A 21,225-nucleotide genomic window follows, 5' to 3' on the forward strand; every position below is an offset into this window, starting at 1 on the left:
AGAAAAGGAAACAAAGTAGTGGTCGGAGACTTGGAGGGGAGTTGCAGTGAGATTAGTAGAGGAGCAGCATCTAGTGAAGATGAGGTCAAGCGTATTGCCTGCCTTGTGAGTAGGGGGGGACGGTGAGAGGGTGAGGTCAAAAGAGGAGAGGAGTGGAAAGAAGGAGGCAGAGAGAAATGAGTCAAATGTGGACATAGGGAGGTTGAAATCCCCCAAAACTGTGAGGGGTGAGCCATCCTCAGGGAAGGAACTTATCAAGGCGTCAAGCTCATTGATGAACTCTCCAAGGGAACCTGGAGGGCGATAGATGACAAGGATATTAAGCTTAAATGGGCTAGTGACTGTGACAGCATGGAATTCAAATGAGGAGATAGACAGATGGGTTAGGGGAAAAATTGAGAATGTCCACTTGGGAGAGATGAGGATTCCTGTACCACCACCCCTCTGACCAGATGCTCTCGGGGTATGCGAGAACACATGGTCAGACGAGGAGAGAGCAGTAGGAGTAGCGGTGTTTTCAGTGGTGATCCATGTTTCCGTCAGCGCCAGGAAGTCGAGGGACTGGAGGTTGGCATAGGCTGGGATGAAGTCAGCTTTGTTGGCAGCAGAACGGCAGTTCCAGAGGCTGCCTGCGACCTGGAACTCCACGTGGGTGGTGCGTGCAGGGACCACCAGATTGGAGAGGCAGCAGCCACGCGGTGTGGTGCGTTTGTGTAGCCTGTGCAGAGAGGAGAGAACAGGGATAGGCAGAGGCATAGTTGACAGGCTGTAGCAAATGGCTACAAAAATGCAGAGGAGATCGGAATGAAATGGGCTAAGCATCTGGGAGTGGAGAGAGCAGGGCCTCCCTCACCAAAACTTCTACCTCGGAAACTAAAATTGTTTCACTGAACCACCCGAAGAAAAAAACTCTCCCAACTTCCGCCTTTGGAAATCAGAATTGTTGTGAACCACAGCGGTTCAATGTTTAAAGGAATAGACTCAACCCACTTTGTTCAGCTAGCCAACTATGACTCCATAGCCAACTAGCAGACTAGCATCCAATAACAATAACACACCGTTTAGCGCCAACACTTGGTCACAACAAACCACCAATATTGTGATAACACACTAAACAGATCATTCGTGTCTGTGTCAAGTTCCTTACATGACGCAGCAATGATTAGACGTTGGCTAGCTAGGACAAGTAAATTGTGGTTAGCTACTTCAGTACAGCCAAATGGTCATGTTGGGTAGCTAGCAATGGCCACTGTGTCGACTCTGTTTGAAGAACGGCTAGCTAGCTAGCTTCGTGCTACAGCTGGCACGGCCGAGGACACTGCCAAGACACAGTAACTACCCACAACAACCCACGAAGCCTAGCTATGACGCCGTAGCCAACCTGCAAGCTAGCATCCATTAACACACAACTTAGCATCAGCACCTGGCCACAACAAACTGCCAAGAGTGTGTCAGCACACCAAACAGACAACCCAGTTTACCGATTTGTTTATGGCCTTGCCTACACCTAGCAACCTGTTTTTTTAATTATATGAGAAAAAAAAGATTCCATTTGATTTCAAACAGCAAGCCATATAAAATTAAACAGGCCCATTTATATAATGAATATGAATTCGGAGGGCAGAAATGATTTAATATTAAAGCATCAGACCTCTCACTAAAGGCTTCAGTCATACAAAAGTTATACTTAAATCCAAACAGGTTCTCCAGCACATTACTAAGAATGTCTCTCTCCATATTCAATAATGGCATTTATCCCTTTATTCAGATTACAACCTCTCACGTTCAGTTTTTTGAAAATGAAATAATCTCCAAAATATCGCTGCAATTTCAGTTTAATCCACCAGAAAAGACAGAAAAAATAGTACAACAAATATTATGGTTAAACTCAAATATACTAATTGTAAAAAAAATAAAAAATAATCTAGGACATTTTGTAAAAGGTATAATCTTTGTAAATTATATCATAAATAGGACTGGTGGAGTTATGTCACACATGCACCAACTCACAAACCAGGAATTGACAAAATGGGACAAACACCAAATTGAGACTCTCCATGCAGAATTCTGCAAAAACATCCTCTGTGTACAACATACAACACCAAATACTGCATGCAGAGCAGAATTAGGATGATTCCTGCTAATTATCAAAATCCAGAAAAGAGCGTTTAAATTCTACAACCTACTAAAAGGAAGCAATTCCCAAACCTTCCATAACAAAGCCATCACCTACAGAGAGATTAACCTAGAGAAGAGTCCCCTAAGTAAGCTGGTCCTGGGGCTCTGTTCACAAACACAAACAGACCCCAACAGAGCCCCAGAACAGCAACACAATTAGACAAACCAAATCATGAGAAAACAAAAAGAGAATTACTTGACACATTGGAAAGAGTTAACCAAAAAACAGAGAAAACTGGAATGCTATTTGGTCCTAAATAGAGAGTACACAGTGGCAGAATACCTGACCACTGTGACTCACCCAAACTTAAGGAAAGCTTTTCATATGTACACATTCAGTGAGCATAGCCTTGCTATTGAGAGAGGCCGCCGTAGGCAGAGCTGGCTTTCAAGAGAAGACAGGCTATGTGCAGACTGCCCACAAAATGAGGTAGAAACTGAGCTGCACTTCCTAACCTCCTGCCAAATAAATGACCGTATTAGAGACACATATTTCTCTCAGATTACAAAGACCCACAAAGAATTCGAAAACAAATCGAATTTTGATAAACTCCCATATCTATTGGGTGAAATACCACAGTGTGCCATCACAGCAGCAATATTTGTGAACTGTTGCCACAAGAAAAGGGCAACCGGTGTAGAACCAACACCATTGTAAATACAACCCATATTTATACTTTTGTTTATTATCTATTTCACTTGCTTCGGCGTAAACATGTTTCCCATGCCAATGAAGCCCTTTGAATTGAAAGGGAGGGAGGGAGGGAGGGAGGGAGGGAGGGAGGGAGGGAGGGAGGGAGGGAGGGAGAGAGAGAGAGAGAGAGAGAGAGAGAGAGAGAGAGAGAGAGAGAGAATGCAAAAACCTAAGAAAGAAATTGAGAAACCTATCCAACCAAAAACATAGAGACCCAGAAAACCTGAGCCTACGCCTTCACTATGGTGAATCACTAAAACAATACAGAAATACACTACGGAAAAAGAAGGAACAGCATGTCAGAAATCAGCTCAATGTAATTGAAGAATCCATAGACTCTAACCACTTCTGGGAAAATTGGAAAACACTAAACAAACAACAACACGAAGAGCTATCTATCCAAAACGGAGATGTATGGGTAAACCACTTCTCCAATCTTTTTGGCCCTATAACAGAGAACAAACAGCAAAAAAATATACATGATCAAATGCAAATCTTAGAATCAACTATTAAAGACTACCAGAACCCACTGGATTCTCCAATTACATTGAATGAACTACAGGATAAAATACAAACCCTCCAACCCAAAAAGTCCTGTGGTGTTGATGGTATCCTCAATGAAATGATAAAATATACAGACCACAAATTTCAATTAGCTATACTTAAACTCTTTAACATCATCCTTAGCTCTGGCATCTTCCCCAACATCTGGAACCAAGGACTGATCACCCCAATCCACAAAAGTGGAGACAAATTTGACCCCAATAACTACCGTGGGATATGCGTCAACAGCAACCTTGGGAAAATCCTCTGCATTATCATTAACAGCAGACTAGTTCATTTCCTCAGTGAAAACAATGTACTGAGCAAATGTCAAATTGGCTTTTTACCAAATTACCGTACGACAGACCACGTATTCACCCTGCACACCCTAATTGACAAACAAACAAAACAAAACAAAGGCAAAGTCTTCTCATGCTTTGTTGATTTCAAAAAAGCTTTTGACTCAATTTGGCATGAGGGTCTGCTATACAAATTGATGGAAAGTGGGGTTGGGGGAAAAACATACGACATTATAAAATCCATGTACACAAACAACAAGTGTGCGGTTAAAATTGGCAAAAAACACACACATTTCTTTCCACAGGGCCGTGGGGTGAGACAGGGATGCAGTTTAAGCCCCACCCTCTTCAACATATATATCAACGAATTGGCGAGGGCACTAGAACAGTCTGCAGCACCCGGCCTCACCCTACTAGAATCTGAAGTCAAATGTCTTCTGTTTGCTGACGATCTGGTGCTTCTGTCACCAACCAAGGAGGGCCTACAGCAGCACCTAGATCTTCTGCACAGATTCTGTCAGACCTGGGCCCTGACAGTAAATCTCAGTAAGACAAAAATAATGGTGTTCCAAAAAAGGTCCAGTTGCCAGGACCACAAATACAAATTCCATCTAGACACCGTTGCCCTAGAGCACACAAAAAACTATACATACCTCGGCCTAAACATCAGCGCCACAGGTAACTTCCACAAAGCTGTGAACGATCTGAGAGACAAGGCAAGAAGGGCCTTCTATGCCATCAAAAGGAACATAAAATTTGACATACCAATTAGGATCTGGCTAAAAATACTTGAATCAGTTATAGAACCCATTGCCCTTTATGGTTCTGAGGTCTGGGGTCCGCTCACCAACCAAGAATTCACAAAATGGGACAAACACCAAATTGAGACTCTGCATGCAGAATTCTGCAAAAACATCCTCCGTGTACAACGTAAAACACCAAATAATGCATGCAGAGCAGAATTAGGCCAATACCCGCTAATTATCAAAATCCAGAAAAGAGCCGTTAAATTCTATAACCACTTAAAAGGAAGCGATTCCCAAACCTTCCATAACAAAGCCATCACCTACAGAGAGATGAACTTGGAGAAGAGTCCCCTAAGTAAGCTTGTCCTGGGGCTCTGTTCACAAACACAAACAGACCCCACACAGCCCCAGGACAACAACAACAACAACACAACTAGACCCAACCAAATCATGAGAAAACAAAAAGAGAATTACTTGACACATTGGAAAGAACAAACAAAAAAACAGAGCAAACTAGAATGCTATTTGGCCCTAAACAGAGAGTACACAGTGGCAGAATACTTGACCACTGTGACTGACCCAAACTTAAGGAAAGCTTTGACTGTGTACAGACTCAGCGAGCATAGCCTTGCTATTGAGAAAGGCCGCCGTAGGCAGACCTGGCTCTCAAGAGAAGACAGGCTATGTGCACACTGCCCACAAAATGAGGTGGAAACTGAGCTGCACTTCCTAACCTCCTGCCAAATGTATGACCATATTAGAGACACATATTTCCCTCAGATTACAGCGATCCACAAAGAATTCGAAAACAAATCCAATTTTGATAAACTCCCTTATCTACTGGGTGAAAAACCACAGTGTGCCATCACAGCTGCAAGATTTGTGACCTGTTGCCACAAGAAAAGGGCAACCAGTGAAGAACAAACACCATTGTAAATACAACCCATATTTATGTTCATTTATTTTCCCATTTGTACTTTAACTATTTGCACATTGTTACAACACTGTATATATACATAATATGACATTTGAAATGTCTTTATTCTTTTGGAACTTCTGAGTGTAATGTTTACTGTTAATATTTATTGTTTATTTCACTTTTGTTTACTATCTACTTCACTTGCTTTGGCAATGTTAACATACGTTTCCCATGCCAATAAAGCCCTTAAATTGAATTGAATTGAATTGAGAGAGAGAGAGAGAGAGAGAGAGAGAGAGAGAGAGAGAGAGAGAGAGAGAGAGAGAGAGAGAGAGAGAGAGAGAGAGAGAGAGAGAGAGAGAGAGAGAGAGAGAGATTTTCACTTCAAAGGAAGACAGCCCTGATATATTAAAGCGCAGCTGGACTCAAAGACACTCAGGTGGTCCTACACACAGGTGTCCTGTGTGTGTGTGTGTGTGTGTGTGTGTATGACTGAGGGTGAGTGTGTGAGTGAGTGAGCCCACGCCCAAAAAAGTCCAAATGATTGTGCCGGTATCCAATGCATATATGATATAGGCTACTGCACATTACTCACGACAGAAAAACATAAAAGCCCATAGATGTAGCTAGCTATATGCTCTCTTGGGTAAATAAATGAAACTAGCTCCAGTAGGCTAATCTTTTAGAGTGTGAACTGCATTACTGTACTGTATTGTATTATACTGTATTATACAGTACGGACTGGAATTACACACATCGTTCAATCCATGATAAAGCAGGGAGAGAACATGCGATTCTGGTGCAGCACATGAGGCCTACAAAGTTACAAGTATAGGCTAGAGAACTAGATTTTAATTTGGGAATAAATTGGGCCTATTTGTATAATTAGTAGGCTGACTCATATTTACCTTTCATAATATTTCCCCTAATGTTATTAGCCTACCTCCTCCTTCTCTCTCTAGTGTTGCTTCATTCCTTCCTCACTTTCAACAGTTAAATGAAGTAAGTGTAGTTGTCCTTATCTTCATCATTCTAATGAAATGCTTGAATAATGTTGGACTAGAATTAGATGCAGAAATCGTTCACTTCTCTTCACGAAGATTGAATGGTTACGGGTCTGAATAAATAACTGCTATAGCCTACCGCCATCTCTCTTCTTTCAATACTAACCGAGAGTTCTATTGGCTGCTGTATTTAACATTCAGCAAACAAGAGCTTGCGTCCCTCTTTGAATAGTCTATTGGTATAAGACATGCTAAGAAAATGTCCAGCAAGTCTAGCTTTTCCTGCATGGGACACCAAGAAGGTTTTTTAAGGAGCCAGCGGAGCACAGGTGCGTGCGTATTGCGCAAGAGACAGAGGCTATAAGTTAGAAGCTTATTATGCATAACCCATCATTAATTAGCTCAATATAAGGCTAATGCTGCATTCAATCTATTACCTGAAAGAGGTAGGCTAGGACATCTATAAATAGGCCTATATATCAGTCTTGAACAAGATTATCTATTTTGGATGCAATTTGAATGGAGTTGATAGAGAGAGAGAAAGACTGTGCGAGAGTGCTCGCCCGTGCACAGATTTAAAGCAACGATATTCGAGTGATAAGGTATTTTAAAACTCTGCAGCTGCAATAAAAAATTAAATAATGTTTCAATAAAATTAGAATGTGACGCCTGAAAGCCAGATGGAGATGGGTAAATTAGACGCGCATTCGGTCTTTATATTACTGTAGTAGAGACTATGCTGCAGCAAATGTAGGTCTACCTGTCACAAGAAAAAAAATGACCATGATAAGATGATAAGTCTACATGTATCATCTGAGATGGGCTGTCTGTCCCCAACCTGAGCGTTGATGATTCATCATGCAGAGGCCGTAGAGAAACCAGATTAAGACATTGCATATAATTTAACAGTTCCATTTCACACCATGCTGTTCATTTAAATAACTAATGATAATTTACTGTTTTCTTGCAGTTATTTATCCCAGGACAATGTGGTGGTTATGGGAAGTAAATCCCAGTAAATCTCGGTAACCGGGTTCCTGCCATTCAACCCTAGTGTGTGTGTGTGTGTGTGTGTGTGTGAGTGAGTGTTTAAGTGTATGAGTGAGGGACAAATCAAAACTTGCTCTCCCCTGTACCTTTCATACCCAGGGACAGAACAAACCTTCCTCTTCCCTGTACCCCCTCCTTCCACTCCTTCCTCTCCTCCCCCTCTTCCTCTTCTCTCTTACTCATTACCACAATAGTTAGTCTCTTTCTCTCTCTCTCTCTCTCTCTCTCTTAATCGGCAATGAGATGGATTCACTGTACAATTTCAGATGATCGTCATGGTTGCTCAGTCTCCCCCCCCCCCCCCCTCTCAGTTCCCCATCCCCTCTCTCCCTCCTCCTCCCCCCTCTCAGTTCCCCATCCTCTCTCCCTCCTCCCCCCCCCTCTCAGTTCCCCATCCCCTCTCTCCCTCTTCCTCCCCCCTCTCAGTTCCCCATCCTCTCTCCCTCCTCCCCCCTCTCAGTTCCCCATCCTCTCTCCCTCTTCCTCCCCCCTCTCAGTTCCCCATCCTCTCTCCCCCCCCCCCCTCTCAGTTCCCCATCCTCTCTCCCTCCTCCCCCCTCTCAGTTCCCCATCCTCTCTCCCTCCTCCTCCCCCTCTCAGTTCCCCATCCTCTCTCCCCCCCCCCCCCTCTCAGTTCCCCCATCCTCTCTCCCTCTTCCTCACCCCTCTCAGTTCCCCATCCTCTCTCCCTCTTCCTCCCCCCTCTCAGTTCCCCATCCTCTCTCCCTCCTCCCCCCTCTCAGTTCCCCATCCCCTCTCTCCCTCCTCCTCCCCCTGTCACGGTTTCGGCCGAGGCTGCTCCTCCTCCTGGTTCGGGCAGGCTTCGGCGTTCGCCGTCCCCGGAATACTAGCTGCCACCGTTGTATGTTTCGTGTGTTGATTGCTTTGGTCTGTCTGTTACACCTGTGTCTGTTTGTGTCCTAATTACGTGTCCTATAAGTTCCCTGTTTTGTGTTAGTTATATTGTGTGTTGTTGTCCGCGTGTCTTTTGAGCTGCGTGTTTTGCGCTCTTCATGGTATTTGTTTTACGCATGTTGCGTACTGTTTCTCGCCTCTGTATTTTCGAGGTCGTGTATGGATTATTGTACACTTTACTAATAGTAAAGTTTGTTGGACTAAACCTCTGTGTCCTGCGCCTGACTCCTCATCACATCCACATCGGTACCATACTGACACATCCACATCGGTACCATACTGGAGTCAGCAGGATCAGCGACGACAGCCTGGTCACTAGAAGAACGGCTCAGTCAGCAGGACTCCATGATCCGGCAACTGGAGGCCGTTCTAGGCGAGGTGTCCAACACTCTGCACCGGTTGGCTAGTGGAGAGGTGCCCACGTCCACAGGTGGCACCTCCTTCCCAGCATAAGGCGCTAGTAGATTCAGGCGCAGCTGGGAACTTTATTGATCGGGCATTTTGTGCTAGGTTAGGAATTCCCCTTCGGCCGGTAGAAGTTCCATTCCCTGTCCATGCATTAGACAGCCGGCCGTTGGGGTCGGGTCTGATCAGGGATGTCACAGCACCGCTGACGATGACTACGCAGGGGGGTCATGAGGAAATCATTCAGTTCTATCTGATTGACTCTCCTGCGTACCCAGTGGTGTTGGGGCTTCCCTGGTTAAGCACCCACGATCCTACCATAGCGTGGCAACAGAGGGCTCTTATGGAGTGGTCTGCCCAGTGTGTAGGGAGATGTCTAGGTGTTTCCATAGGGGCGACCTCGGTAGAGAGTCCGAACCAAGTGCCCGCACTGCGCATTCCCCCCGAGTATGAGGATTTAGCACTAGCGTTTAGCAAATCGAGGGCAGCACGGCTACCTCCTCATAGACAGGGGGACTGTGCGATAAATCTCCAGACCGGAGCAGCTTTTCCCAGGAGTCATGTGTATCCCCTGTCTCAAGAGGAAACTGCGGCTATGGAGACTTACATAGCCGAGTCCTTGGCACAGGGATACATACGGCCCTCTACTTCTCCGGTCTCCTCGAGTTTCTTCTTTGTGAAGAAGAAGGACGGGGGATTGCGCCCGTGTATTGATTACCGTAGTCTCAATCAGATCACAGTAAAATACAGTTACCCACTTCCACTGATTGCGACGATGACGGAGTCATTACGCGGAGCGCGGTTCTTCACAAAGTTGGATCTCAGGAGCGCGTACAATTTGGTGCGCATTAGGGAGGGGGATGAATGGAAAACAGCATTTAGCACCACCTCGGGTCATTACGAGTATCTCGTCATGCCGTACGGGTTAATGAATGCTCCTTCAGTCTTCCAATCCTTTGTTGATGAGATTTTCTGGGACATGCATGGGCAGGGTGTAGTGGTGTACATTGACGACATTCTAGTGTATTCTTCTACACGAGCCGAGCATGTAGCCCAGGTGCGCCGAGTATTGAGACGACTGTTGGAGCATGACTTGTATGTCAAGGCAGAGAAATGCCTGTTCTTCCAGGAGTCCGTCTCTTTTTTGGGTTATCGGTTGTCTGCGTCTGGCGTGGAGATAGAGGTAGATCGGGTATCGGTTGTGCGTAATTGGCAAACTCCAACCACCGTAAAAGAGGTGCAGCGGTTCTTGGGTTTTGCTAATTACTACCGGAGGTTTATCCGGGGCTTTGGACAGGTTGCAGCTCCCATTTCGTCCCTGCTAAAGGGGGGTCCGGTGCGCTTGCAGTGGTCAGCTGAGGCGGACAGGGCATTTGTCAAGCTGAAGAACCTGTTCGCCTCGGCCCCGGTGCTGGCGCATCCGGATCCCTCTTTGCCTTTCCAAGTAGAGGTGGACGCGTCCGAGACCGGTATTGGGGCAGTCCTGTCACAACGGTCCGGCACGCCACCTAAGCTCCGCCCCTGTGCGTTCTACTCCAAGAAGCTCAGCTCGGCGGAGCGCAATTATGACGTTGGGGACAGGGAGCTGTTAGCTGTAGTCCAGGCCCTAAAGGTGTGGAGGCATTGGCTTGAGGGGGCTCAACACCCTTTTCTCATTCTGACTGATCACCGTAACCTGGAGTACATCCGGGCAGCTAGGAGATTGAACCCTCGTCAGGCTAGGTGGAACATGTTCCTGACCCGGTTTGTTTTTAAGATCACATACATCCCTGGGTCCCAGAACGGTAAGGCAGACGCACTGTCCCGGCAGTATGACACGGAGGAGAGGTCCATTGAGCCTACTTCCATACTGCCGGAGTCTTGTCTGGTGGCTCCGGTAGTATGGGAGGTCGATGCGGAAATCGAGCGGGCGCTGCGTACCGACCCTACTCCCCCCGAGTGTCCTGTGGGGCGGACGTACGTTCCGCTCGAGGTTCGTGATCGGCTTATTTCTTGGGCTCATACATCACCCTCCTCTGGACATCCTGGTATTGGTCGGACGGTGCACTGCCTTAGCGTGAAATACTGGTGGCCAACGTTAGCCAGGGATGTGAGGGTTTATGTCTCCTCCTGCTCGGTGTGTGCCCAGTGTAAGGCACCTAGACATTTGCCCAGGGGTAAGTTACATCCTCTGCCCATTCCACAACGACCATGGTCCCACCTCTCGGTAGATTTTGTGACCGATCTACCCCCTTCCCAGGGTAATACCACCATTTTGGTCATTGTGGATCGGTTTTCTAAGGCCTGTCGTCTCCTCCCACTGCCGGGTCTCCCTACTGCCCTACAGACCGCCGAGGCCCTCTTTACCCACGTGTTCCGGCACTATGGGGTCCCCGAGGATATTGTGTCCGACCGAGGTCCCCAGTTCACCTCCAGAGTCTGGGGGGCTTTCATGGAACGCCTGGGGGTCTCGGTTAGCCTTACCTCGGGGTACCACCCAGAGAGCAATGGGCAGGTTGAACGTGTGAACCAGGATGTGGGTAGGTTTTTGAGGTCCTATTGCCGGGACCGGCCGGAGGAGTGGTCGAGGTATATCCCCTGGGCAGAGATGGCCCAGAACTCTCTCCGCCACTCCTCCACCGGATTAACACCTTTCCAGTGTATTTTAGGGTATCAGCCGGTCCTGGCACCGTGGCACGAGAGCCAGACCGAGGCCCCTGCGGTGGACGAGTGGATTCGGCGCTCGGAAGAGACGTGGGACACTGCCCATGTCCATCTGCAGCGTGCCATCCGTCAACAGAAGGCGAGCGCCGATCACCACCGCAGTGAGGGGCCGGTGTACGCACCGGGAGATCGAGTCTGGCTCTCGACTCGAAACCTGCCCCTCCGCCTGCCCTGCCGGAAGCTGGGTCGGCGGTTTGTGGGGCCCTTCAAAGTCCTGAGAAGATTGAACGAGGTGTGTTACAGATTACAACTGCCTATTGAGTACAAAAATATTAACCCCTCGTTCCATGTGTCTCTTCTCAGGCCGGTGGTAGCTGGTCCACTCCAAGAGGAGGAGATAGGAGAGACCCCTCCACCCCCTTTGGACATCGAGGGGGCACCGGCGTACAGGGTCCGGACTATATTGGACTCGAGGCGCCGGAGGAGTGGTCTCCAGTATCTCGTGGAGTGGGAGGGGTACGGTCCGGAGGAACGGTGCTGGGTGCCTAGGAGGGACATCCTCGACCCATTCCTCCTGACAGAGTTCCACCGTGGGCATCCCACGCGCCCGGGTCTGCGTCCTCCTGGCCGTCCCCGAGACCGGGGTCGGCGCACGGCTGGAGCCGCGCGTCAAGGGGGGGGTACTGTCACGGTTTCGGCCGAGGCTGCTCCTCCTCCTGGTTCGGGCAGGCTTCGGCGTTCGCCGTCCCCGGAATACTAGCTGCCACCGTTGTATGTTTCGTGTGTTGATTGCTTTGGTCTGTCTGTTACACCTGTGTCTGTTTGTGTCCTAATTACGTGTCCTATAAGTTCCCTGTTTTGTGTTAGTTATATTGTGTGTTGTTGTCCGCGTGTCTTTTGAGCTGCGTGTTTTGCGCTCTTCATGGTATTTGTTTTACGCATGTTGCGTACTGTTTCTCGCCTCTGTATTTTCGAGGTCGTGTATGGATTATTGTACACTTTACTAATAGTAAAGTTTGTTGGACTAAACCTCTGTGTCCTGCGCCTGACTCCTCATCACATCCACATCGGTACCATACTGACACCCCCTCTCAGTTCCCCATCCTCTCTCCCTCCTCCTCCCCCCTCTCAGTTCCCCATCCTCTCCCCCCCCCCCTCTCAGTTCCCCATCCTCTCCCCCCCCCCCCCCTCTCAGTTCCCCCATCCTCTCTCCCCCCCCCTCTCAGTTCCCCATCCCCTCTCTCCCCCCCCTCTCAGTTCCCCATCCCCTCTCTCCCTCCTCCTCCCCCCTTTCAGTTCCCCATCCCCTCTCTCCCTCCTCCTCCCCCCTCTCAGTTCCCCATCCTCTCTCCCTCCTCCTCCCCCCTCTCAGTTCCCCATCCCCTCTCTCCCTCCTCCTCCCCCCTCTCAGTTCCCCATCCTCTCTCTCCCTCTTCCTCCCCCCTCTCAGTTCCCCATCCCCTCTCTCCCTCCTCCTCCCCCCTCTCAGTTCCCCATCCCCTCTCTCCCTCCTCCTCCCCCCTCTCAGTTCCCCCATCCCCTCTCTCCCTCCTCCTCCCCCCTCTCAGTTCCCCCATCCCCTCTCTCCCTCCTCCTCCCCCCTCTCAGTTCCCCATCCTAAAAAAGGACCACAAACGCTGATCTCTGGTCAGTTTTGTCTTTCTCTACCTTATTGTATTTCTCTACCTTATTGTATTTCTCTACCTTATTGTATTTCTCTACCTTATTGTATTTCTCTACCTTATTGTATTTCTCTCCCTTATTGTATTTCTCTACCTTATTGTATTTCTCTACCTTATTGTATTTCTCTACTGGCAAACGTCAGCTGATCCTAGATCTGTGCTTAAAGTTCCAATTATTTGATTTGACAATTGAAAGTACATAAAAAAATGTGCACCACGGCAACAGATACATATACCAATACCAATAATGTAGCTATTTTAATCTCAGTATCACTTTCTGGGTAACATTAACTTACTGTGATTGTTTCCAATTAAAACGGTCAAAAATAAACAAAAATTGCTTCTTAGCAAAGATCAATTTCTCAAGCAAGAATTTTGCCAGGACTGTCTGGGAGTGGTCTTAGTGGGGAGGGGAAAACTGAAAACTAGCTGTTATTGGCAGAGAGGTTTGGAACTCTCTTTCTTATTGGTCTATTAACTAATTTACCACCTGGTGATGTCACCAAGCAGGCCAAAACTCCATCGCCACAAAAAACAGGCTGAAATTTCAGGCTTTTTAAACAGCTCTTACACTTAAATGGCATAATTTTCACAATGTCACAGTATTATTCCAAGCCCAAAGTGTGGACATATAAAACACAGGAAAATCATGTTTTTGACTGCACTGGGCCTTTTAAGGGCAACTTCCACCCATGGTTTGACTCCTCTTCTCTGTCAAGTAGAGAAAATGCCAAACAGTGACCCTTCAAAGAGTGGTCAGGGAGAGATATTGACCGTAATACCTGTAATACTATTACATTTACCGTAATACCACTAACAACAATAAACGAGTGCAGAGATAACAGGTGGTAAAGGTGGACTCAGCAAGATGACATCATTATGAACAACAGGGCAACCTCCTACTCAAACATAAACATGAATTACATGTACCAAAACTACCATTATTGGTTCATTCCATGTGTTCCAATCTTCGTTGGGGTATGCACACATTGGGACCAACCAATAGTGGTTGCCTCTGTAAAGCTTTGGCCACATCTGACGTTGATGATGCTGGGAGCATGAACAGTGTGCAGGCCTTCCTGTAAATAGGTAGTCACCCTGTTATTTCTGAGGAAAAGAAGGGCCTTGGTCAGGGAGGTGACCAAGAACCCGATGGTCCCTCTGACAGAGCTCCAGAGTTCCTCTGTGGAGATGAGAGAACCTTCCAGAAAGACAACCATCTCTGCAGCACTCCACCAATCAGGCCTTTGTGGTAGAGTGGACAGAAGGAAGCCACTCCTCAGTAAAAGGCACATGACAGCCCTCTTGGAGTTTGCCAAAAGGCACCTAAAGGACTCTCAGACCATGAGAAACAAGATTCTCTGGTCTGATGAAACCAAGATTGAACTCTTTGGACTGAATGCCAAGTGTCACGTCTGGAGGAAACCTGGCACCATCCCTAATGTGAAGCATGGTGGCGGCAGCATCATGCTGTGGGGACGTTTTTCAGCGGCATGGACTGGGAGACTAGTCAGGATCAAGGGAAAGATGAATGGAGCAAAGTACAGAGATCCTTGATGATAACCTGCTCCAGACGCTCAGGAACTCAGACTTGGGCGAAGGTTCACCTTCCAACAGGACAACGACCTTAAGCACACAGCCAAGACAATGCAGACAAGGCTTTGGGACAAGTCTCTGAACGTCCTTGAGTGGCCCAGCCAGAGTCCGGACTTGAACCCAATCGAATATCACTGGAGAGACCTGAAAATAGCTGTGCAGCGACACTCCCCATCCAACCTGACAGAGCTTGAGAGGATCTGCAGAGAAGAATGGGAGAAACTCCCCAAATACAGGTCTGCCAAGCTTGTAGCGTCATACCCAAGAAGATTTGAGGCTGTAATCACTCAAATCTTCTTGGGTCTTAAGACTTCTTAAGATCTTAAGACTAAGAGCAGAGGACTTCAGACCTTGAATGTTCCTCCGCGAGATGGTGAAAGATTTAAAATCCATAGATAGATAATATTTCCATGATTGCATTTACAGTCTGACGTACACATGCATGACGTACTTCATTCACACACAGGTGGGTGGCTGTGGGCTGATGGGAATTTACTTAGACAGGTGACAGTCACCTCCTTCAGAAGGAAAAGGCCAGAATCATGTGAGTCTGCTGCAGATAGAAAATGAAGTCTTCCCTCGTGATAAGCTTTCTGAGCCAGACGGTTGGAAAGAGAGAAGGAGAAGGAGAGATGGAAGCAACAAGCAGAGAGAAGAAGGATGAGTGGATTAAAAGGACGGCGTTAGGAGGAAGAGAAGTTGACCTCTGACCTGGGAGAGCGATAGAAGAGGAAATGATTAGTAGACTGTCGTAAAAAAAAAATATATATTTGGCTGTCCCAACGGGAGAAACCCATAGGATAACCTATTAGGTTCCAGGTAGGACACTTTTTGGTTCCAGATAGCACTTTTTATTTGTAAGAGTGTAGCACGAGACAGAGGAGTGATTAGGAGAGAATGAGGGAGAAAAAAAAAGAGAAAACATAAATATTTTAGAAGTTCCAAAGGAGAAGAGATTAATAAGGGAATAAATGGAAAAGAGAGGAATAACAGAACGTATGGAGGGAGGTGGAGGAGAGGAGAGGTGTATATTTGATCATTTCATTGAGGATACCATCAACACCTCTCCTCTCTCTCCTCCCCTCCACCTCTCCTCCCCTCCACCTCTCATCCCCTCCTCCTCTTCACCTCTCCTCTCCTCTCCTCTCCTCCCCTACCCTACCCTCTCCTCCCCTCCCCTCCACCTCTCCTCTCCTCTCCTCTCCTCTCCTCTCCTCTCCTCTCCTCTCCTCTCCTCTCCTCTCCTCTCCTCTCCTCTCCTCTCTCTCCTCCCCCCACCTCTCCTCTCCTCCACCTCTCCTCCCCCCCCCCACCTCTCCTCTCCTCTCCTCTCCTTGGACACACCTACTCATTCCAGGGTTTTTCTTTATTTTTACTATTTTCTACATTGTATAATAATAGTGAAGACATCAAAACTATGAAATAACACATATGGAATCATGTAGTAACCAAAAAGTGTTAAACAAATCAAAATATATTTTATATTTGAGATTCTTCAAAGTAGCCACTCTTTGCTTTGATAACAGCTTTGCACACTCTTGGTTTTCTCTTAACCAGCTTCATGAGGTAGTCACCTGGAATGCATTTCAATTAACAGGTGTGCCTTCTTAAAAGTTAATTTGTGGAATTTATTTCCTTCTTTATGCGTTTGAGCCAATAAGTTGTGTTGTTACAAGGTAGGGGTGGTATACACAAGATTTTGTAAAATACCAAGTCTATATCAGACACTGAGTAATACTGCTGGACATAGAGAAACTACCAGAGAAAACTGAGCAAGGGAACACAGGGAAGTGAGGGCATAAATACACAGGTGAACAGGTAGACACAGGTGACACCAATAGGATCATGATTAGTCCAGACTGTGATTGAGGAGGTGCCTAAAGTTGTCAGAAGAACGCCTCTCCTTCCAGACTCACATTAAGAATCTCCAATCCAAAGTTAAATCTAGAATCGGTTTCCTATTTCGCAACAAAGCCTCCTTCACTCATGCTGCCAAACATGCCCTCGTAAAACTGACTATCCTACCGATCCTTGACTTCGGCGATGTCATTTACAAAATAGCCTCCAACACTCTACTCAGCAAATTGGACGTAGTCTATCACAGTGCCATCCGTTTTGTCTCCAAAGCCCCATATACTACCCACCACTGTGACCTGTACGCTCTTGTTGGCTGGTCCTCACTACATATTTGTCGCCAAACCCACTGGCTCCAGGCCATCTATAAATCACTGCTAGGCAAATCCCCGCCTTATCTTAGCTCATTGGTCACCATAGCAACACCCACCCGTAGAAGCGCTCCAGCAGGTATATCTCACTGGTCATCCCCAAAGCCAACACCTCCTTTGGCCGCCATTCCTTCCAGTTCTCTGCTGCCAATGACTGGAACGAATTGCAAAAATCTCTGAAGCTGGATACTTATCTCCCTCACTAACTTTAAGCATCAGTTGTCAGAGCACCTTACCGATCACTGCACCTGTACACAGCCCATCTGAAATTAGCCCGCCCAACTACCTCATCCCTATACTGTTATTTATTTTGCTCATTTGTACCCCAGTATCTCTATTTGCACATCATCTCTTGCACATCTATCATTCCAGTGTTAATACTAATTGTAATTATTTTGCACTATAGCCTATTTATTGCCTTACCTCCATAACTTGCTACATTTGCACACACTGTATATATATTTATTTCTGTTGTATTTTTGACTTTGTTTTGTTTTACCCCATATGTAACTCTGTGTTGTTGTTTTTATCGCACTGCTTTGCTTTATCTTGGCCAGGTCGCAGTTGTAAATGAGAACTTGTTCTCAACTGGTTTACCTGGTTAAATAAAGGTGAAAAAAAAAAAAAAAAAAAAAGAAGATGACACCTAGTGGGTCGCTCCAGACCTTTTACCCCCTCCTTTAACAGTGCCACGCCCTCTGTCCCGGGTGAAAAATCGGGGCCAGTCGACGCCTGCGGTTGGCCTGATGTTGAGACCTGACCGAGGCCCGCTTAAGCGCCGCCCATACCTGCCTCCAGGTGCGGTGACAGCGACTGATGTGGGCCTGGACCGACGGGACCGCCTCCTCCTCCTCTTGCTCGGGGAACAGGGGGGGTTGGTACCCGTAATGGCACTGGAAGGGGGACAGGCCGGTGGACGAGCAGAGAAGGGTGTTGTGGGCGTGCACCACCCACGCCAGTCGCTGACTCCACGTAGCTGGGTTTCTGGAGGCGTAGCACCTCAGCACTCCCTCCAGATCCTGGTTGACGCACTCCGTCTGCCCTTTCAACTGGGGATGGAAGTCGGAAGGCAAGCTGACGAAGGCGCCGAGGCAGGTGGCGAACGCCTTCCAGAACCTGGAGGTGAACTGAGGGCCCCAATCCGACACCACATCTTGTGGACCCAGAAGACGTGCTGCACCACCAACTTAGCCGTCTCCCGGGCCGACAGGAGTTTGGGAAGGGGAATGAAGTGGGCACCCTTCGAGAACCGGTCCACAACGACCAGGATGACTGTGTATCCATCAGAGGGGGATAGGGGCGGAAATGAAATCCAGCGAGATGTGGGACCAGGGGTGTTTGGGGATAGGCAGGGGTCGGAGAAGCCCTGCCGCGGGCTGATGTGAGGTCTTCGTGCGCGTGCACACCGGGGAAGCAGCCATGAAGGCGCGCGTAGTAGATGGATGGACGTATCCCCCTCAGCAGATGGCCCCCACAACCTCCTACGCAGGAACTCCAACGTCCCTAGGACTGGGGCCGATGTAAAGCGTCGCTTAAGCGCATCAAATGTGTTCCCCGCTTCCGGGGTCCAGGCGAAGGAGCGCACACTCATTTGGGTGAGGGCTGTCAGGGGAGCGGCTAGGGAGCTGAAATTGTGAATAAATTGCCTATAAAAAGGGGATGAGGGCTGGTGCCAATCCAGTACCACGCTGACCTTGGCTGGGTCCATCCGTAGGTCCCCCTGTGTGTAACATGCACTTCTCCGCCTTGATGTAGAGCTGGTGACGGAGAAGGTGTTGGAGGACCTGCCGAACATGCTCCTGGTGTTCACTCATGTCCTTAGAAAATATTAGGATGTAATCCAAATACACGAAGACGCTGTAGTCGAGGAGGTCCCGGAGTACATCATTGACCAATGCCTGGAACACCGCAGGCACATTGGCTAGACCGAACGTCATGACTTGGTACTCGTAATGCCCCCTGGGAATGTTAAAAGCTGTCTTCCACTCGTCCCCCTCCTGAATCCTCACCAGGTTGTATGCATTACATAAGTCCAGCTTGGTGAAGACCAGGGCTCCCTACAATGACTCGAATGCCGTCGTCATCAGGGGGAGTGGAAAGTGGTTCTTAACCGTGATGTCATTGAGCGCCCAGCAATCAATGCACAGCCGCTGCCCACCATACTTTTACCCACGAAGAAGAAGCCTGTGCCCGTGGGTGAGGTAGAGGGACGGATGTGACCCTCGATGAGAGCCTTGTCGATATACACCCTCATGGCCAGCATCTCTGGCCAGGACAAGGAAAACAATCACCCATGTGTGGGCACGGTGCCCGGCAGGAGATCGATAGCGGAGTCATATGGCCTGTGAGGAGGTAGGCCCTTGGCACGCTTCTTACTAAACACCTCCCCCAGATCCCAATACTCCCGCTAGGGCGGTAGGCGGTTCGGAGTGCGGGACCAGGGGAAGAGGTGAGGACTGATAGGTGGTCTGGGACGGTGGTTTGGGCTGATAAGTGGTCGGTGGATACCGGAACAGGATGGGGGTGGAGCCTCCCTCCAGGATGAGCCGCCTCGTAGACCAGTCTATCCGGGGTTTGTGGGTGACCAGCCAGGGGTGCCCGAGGACAAGGGGACACTCCGGAGAATCCACAATGAAAAACTGGATATCCTCCCATAGAACCCCCCCCCACCTGGACACGCACAGGTACAGTGCGCCGGGTGATGAAGCCCGACCCCAACGGCCGGCCGTCCAGGCCCATGACCAGAACCGGCTCAGAGAGGTAAAGTAATGGAACGCTCCACCCTTGGGCCAGACCCGCGTCCATCAGGTTTCCCGCGGCCCCAGAATCCACCAGTGCATGCGCCCGACGCGCAACGCGGCGCCCACTGAACCCTTACGGGGAGTAAAGTCTGGGAGTCTGGGAGTCTCTGGAATTGGGGTTTCGGTTCCGGCTCGCTAGCGCCCCTCACAATACCAGCGAGCCCTCCCGTTTCCCGTCTTCTCCGGGCATGAGTCGCAGTGTTGACCTGCCACAGTACAGGCAACGTGCCAGGGGCAGACACCTCTGCCTCTCAATCCTGGACAAGCGCACCGCCCCCAGCTGCATAGCCTCCTCCTGAGGCATCTCCTCCCTGAATCGGCGGAAAGCCTCCGGGTTGATAGGGGGACGCAGAGGTGCACCTTGCGTCATCCCTCTCTCATGCGCCCTCTCATGACGCCGATTGTCTACCCGCACCGAGAGTTCGACAAGGGCGGCCAATTGCTCAGGCAGCTCCCTGAACAAGAGTTCATCCTTCATCCCCTCCGATAGCTCCTGCGCGTAAAGGACGACCAGGGCGGTCTCGGACTACTCCACCCTGCCGACAGGCCGTGAACCACCCGAGAGGTGTCGAACACCTTGCGTAGCTCCCGGGTGAATTGATAGGAGTTGGAGCACGCCAGAGTTTGGCTCTCCCACTCTGTGGTAGCCCAGGAAAGGGCCCGACCCATCAACAGAGTGATGATGTAGGTCACCCAGCCCTGCTCCGTCGGAAAGGAGGAGGGTTGTAGGCTGAATACCAGGGAACACTGAGTGAGGAATTCCCTGCAGCCCTCTGGATGTCCGTCATACCTCTCCGGAGGTGGTAGGCGGGGTTCCTGCAATGTCGCGGGCGAGACTGGAGACGCCGCTGCCGCGGTTTCCGCTCCGCCGGCTGCCAGGGCTGGTCGGGTGTCCACCCGGCTCTGCATGGCGATCGTCAGCTGGCATAGATTCTCTGTGATCTGCTGCAGGCTGCGGTCCTGTTGGTTCAGCATAGCTCCCTGTGTTGCCAATGCGCTCCGATACTGTGCTGCCTCCGCTGGGTCCAATAGGACACTGATTAGTCCAGACTGTGAGTGAGGAGGTGCCTAAGGTTGTCGGAGGATGACACCTAGTGGGTCGCTCCGGAACTGTGACCCCCTCCTGTAACAGTACTGTACATGTTTCTACTTGCAGGAACACGCAGGCACGCACACACACACACACACATTCATGCATGCACACAGAAATCAGAACAATGGACAGCCACATCATATTTAGCTTACGTTGATCAGGCTAAATGCTTTTGGTATCTTTTTGTTTTCACTGTATTACTCTAAGCAGAGTGATTTGATGATGTTGAAATGTTGAAGTTGAAATGGTGCTGGAATGGTGGAGGCAGTGCCTGTTTTCTTTGCTACTTGTGCCACTCTCTGTGGTTCTAAATCAATAGTTGTTTAGTGGTCCGAAAAATCCTGGGGAAGCAAGATAACTTGCCCATTTTCAATACGCTTTTGTGCATCATTGGACATAGTTTGTTTTAACCGGTTTGATGGTAAAGAAACA

The 21,225-nt window shown here is 48.7% G+C and overlaps 1 protein-coding gene across 1 annotated transcript in view; it reads right to left on the reverse strand.

The window, feature by feature from the left end:
- Window positions 1-589: 589 nt before the first annotated feature.
- The window catches only part of LOC311131838 (keratinocyte-associated protein 3-like), a gene marked incomplete at its 3' end in the record, with an annotated part of 169,441 nt that continues 148,805 nt past the window's right edge, over window positions 590-21,225 (reverse strand). Inside the window, exon 5 of the mRNA XM_084164966.1 lies at window positions 590-718. Within this exon, the coding sequence (XP_084021092.1) occupies window positions 590-718 (129 nt within the window). The remainder of the gene's footprint in view (window positions 719-21,225) is intronic.

The sequence above is a fragment of the Coregonus lavaretus genome, assembly GCF_964263955.1.
Source record: "Coregonus lavaretus genome assembly, chromosome: 7".
NCBI lineage: Eukaryota > Metazoa > Chordata > Actinopteri > Salmoniformes > Salmonidae > Coregonus > Coregonus lavaretus.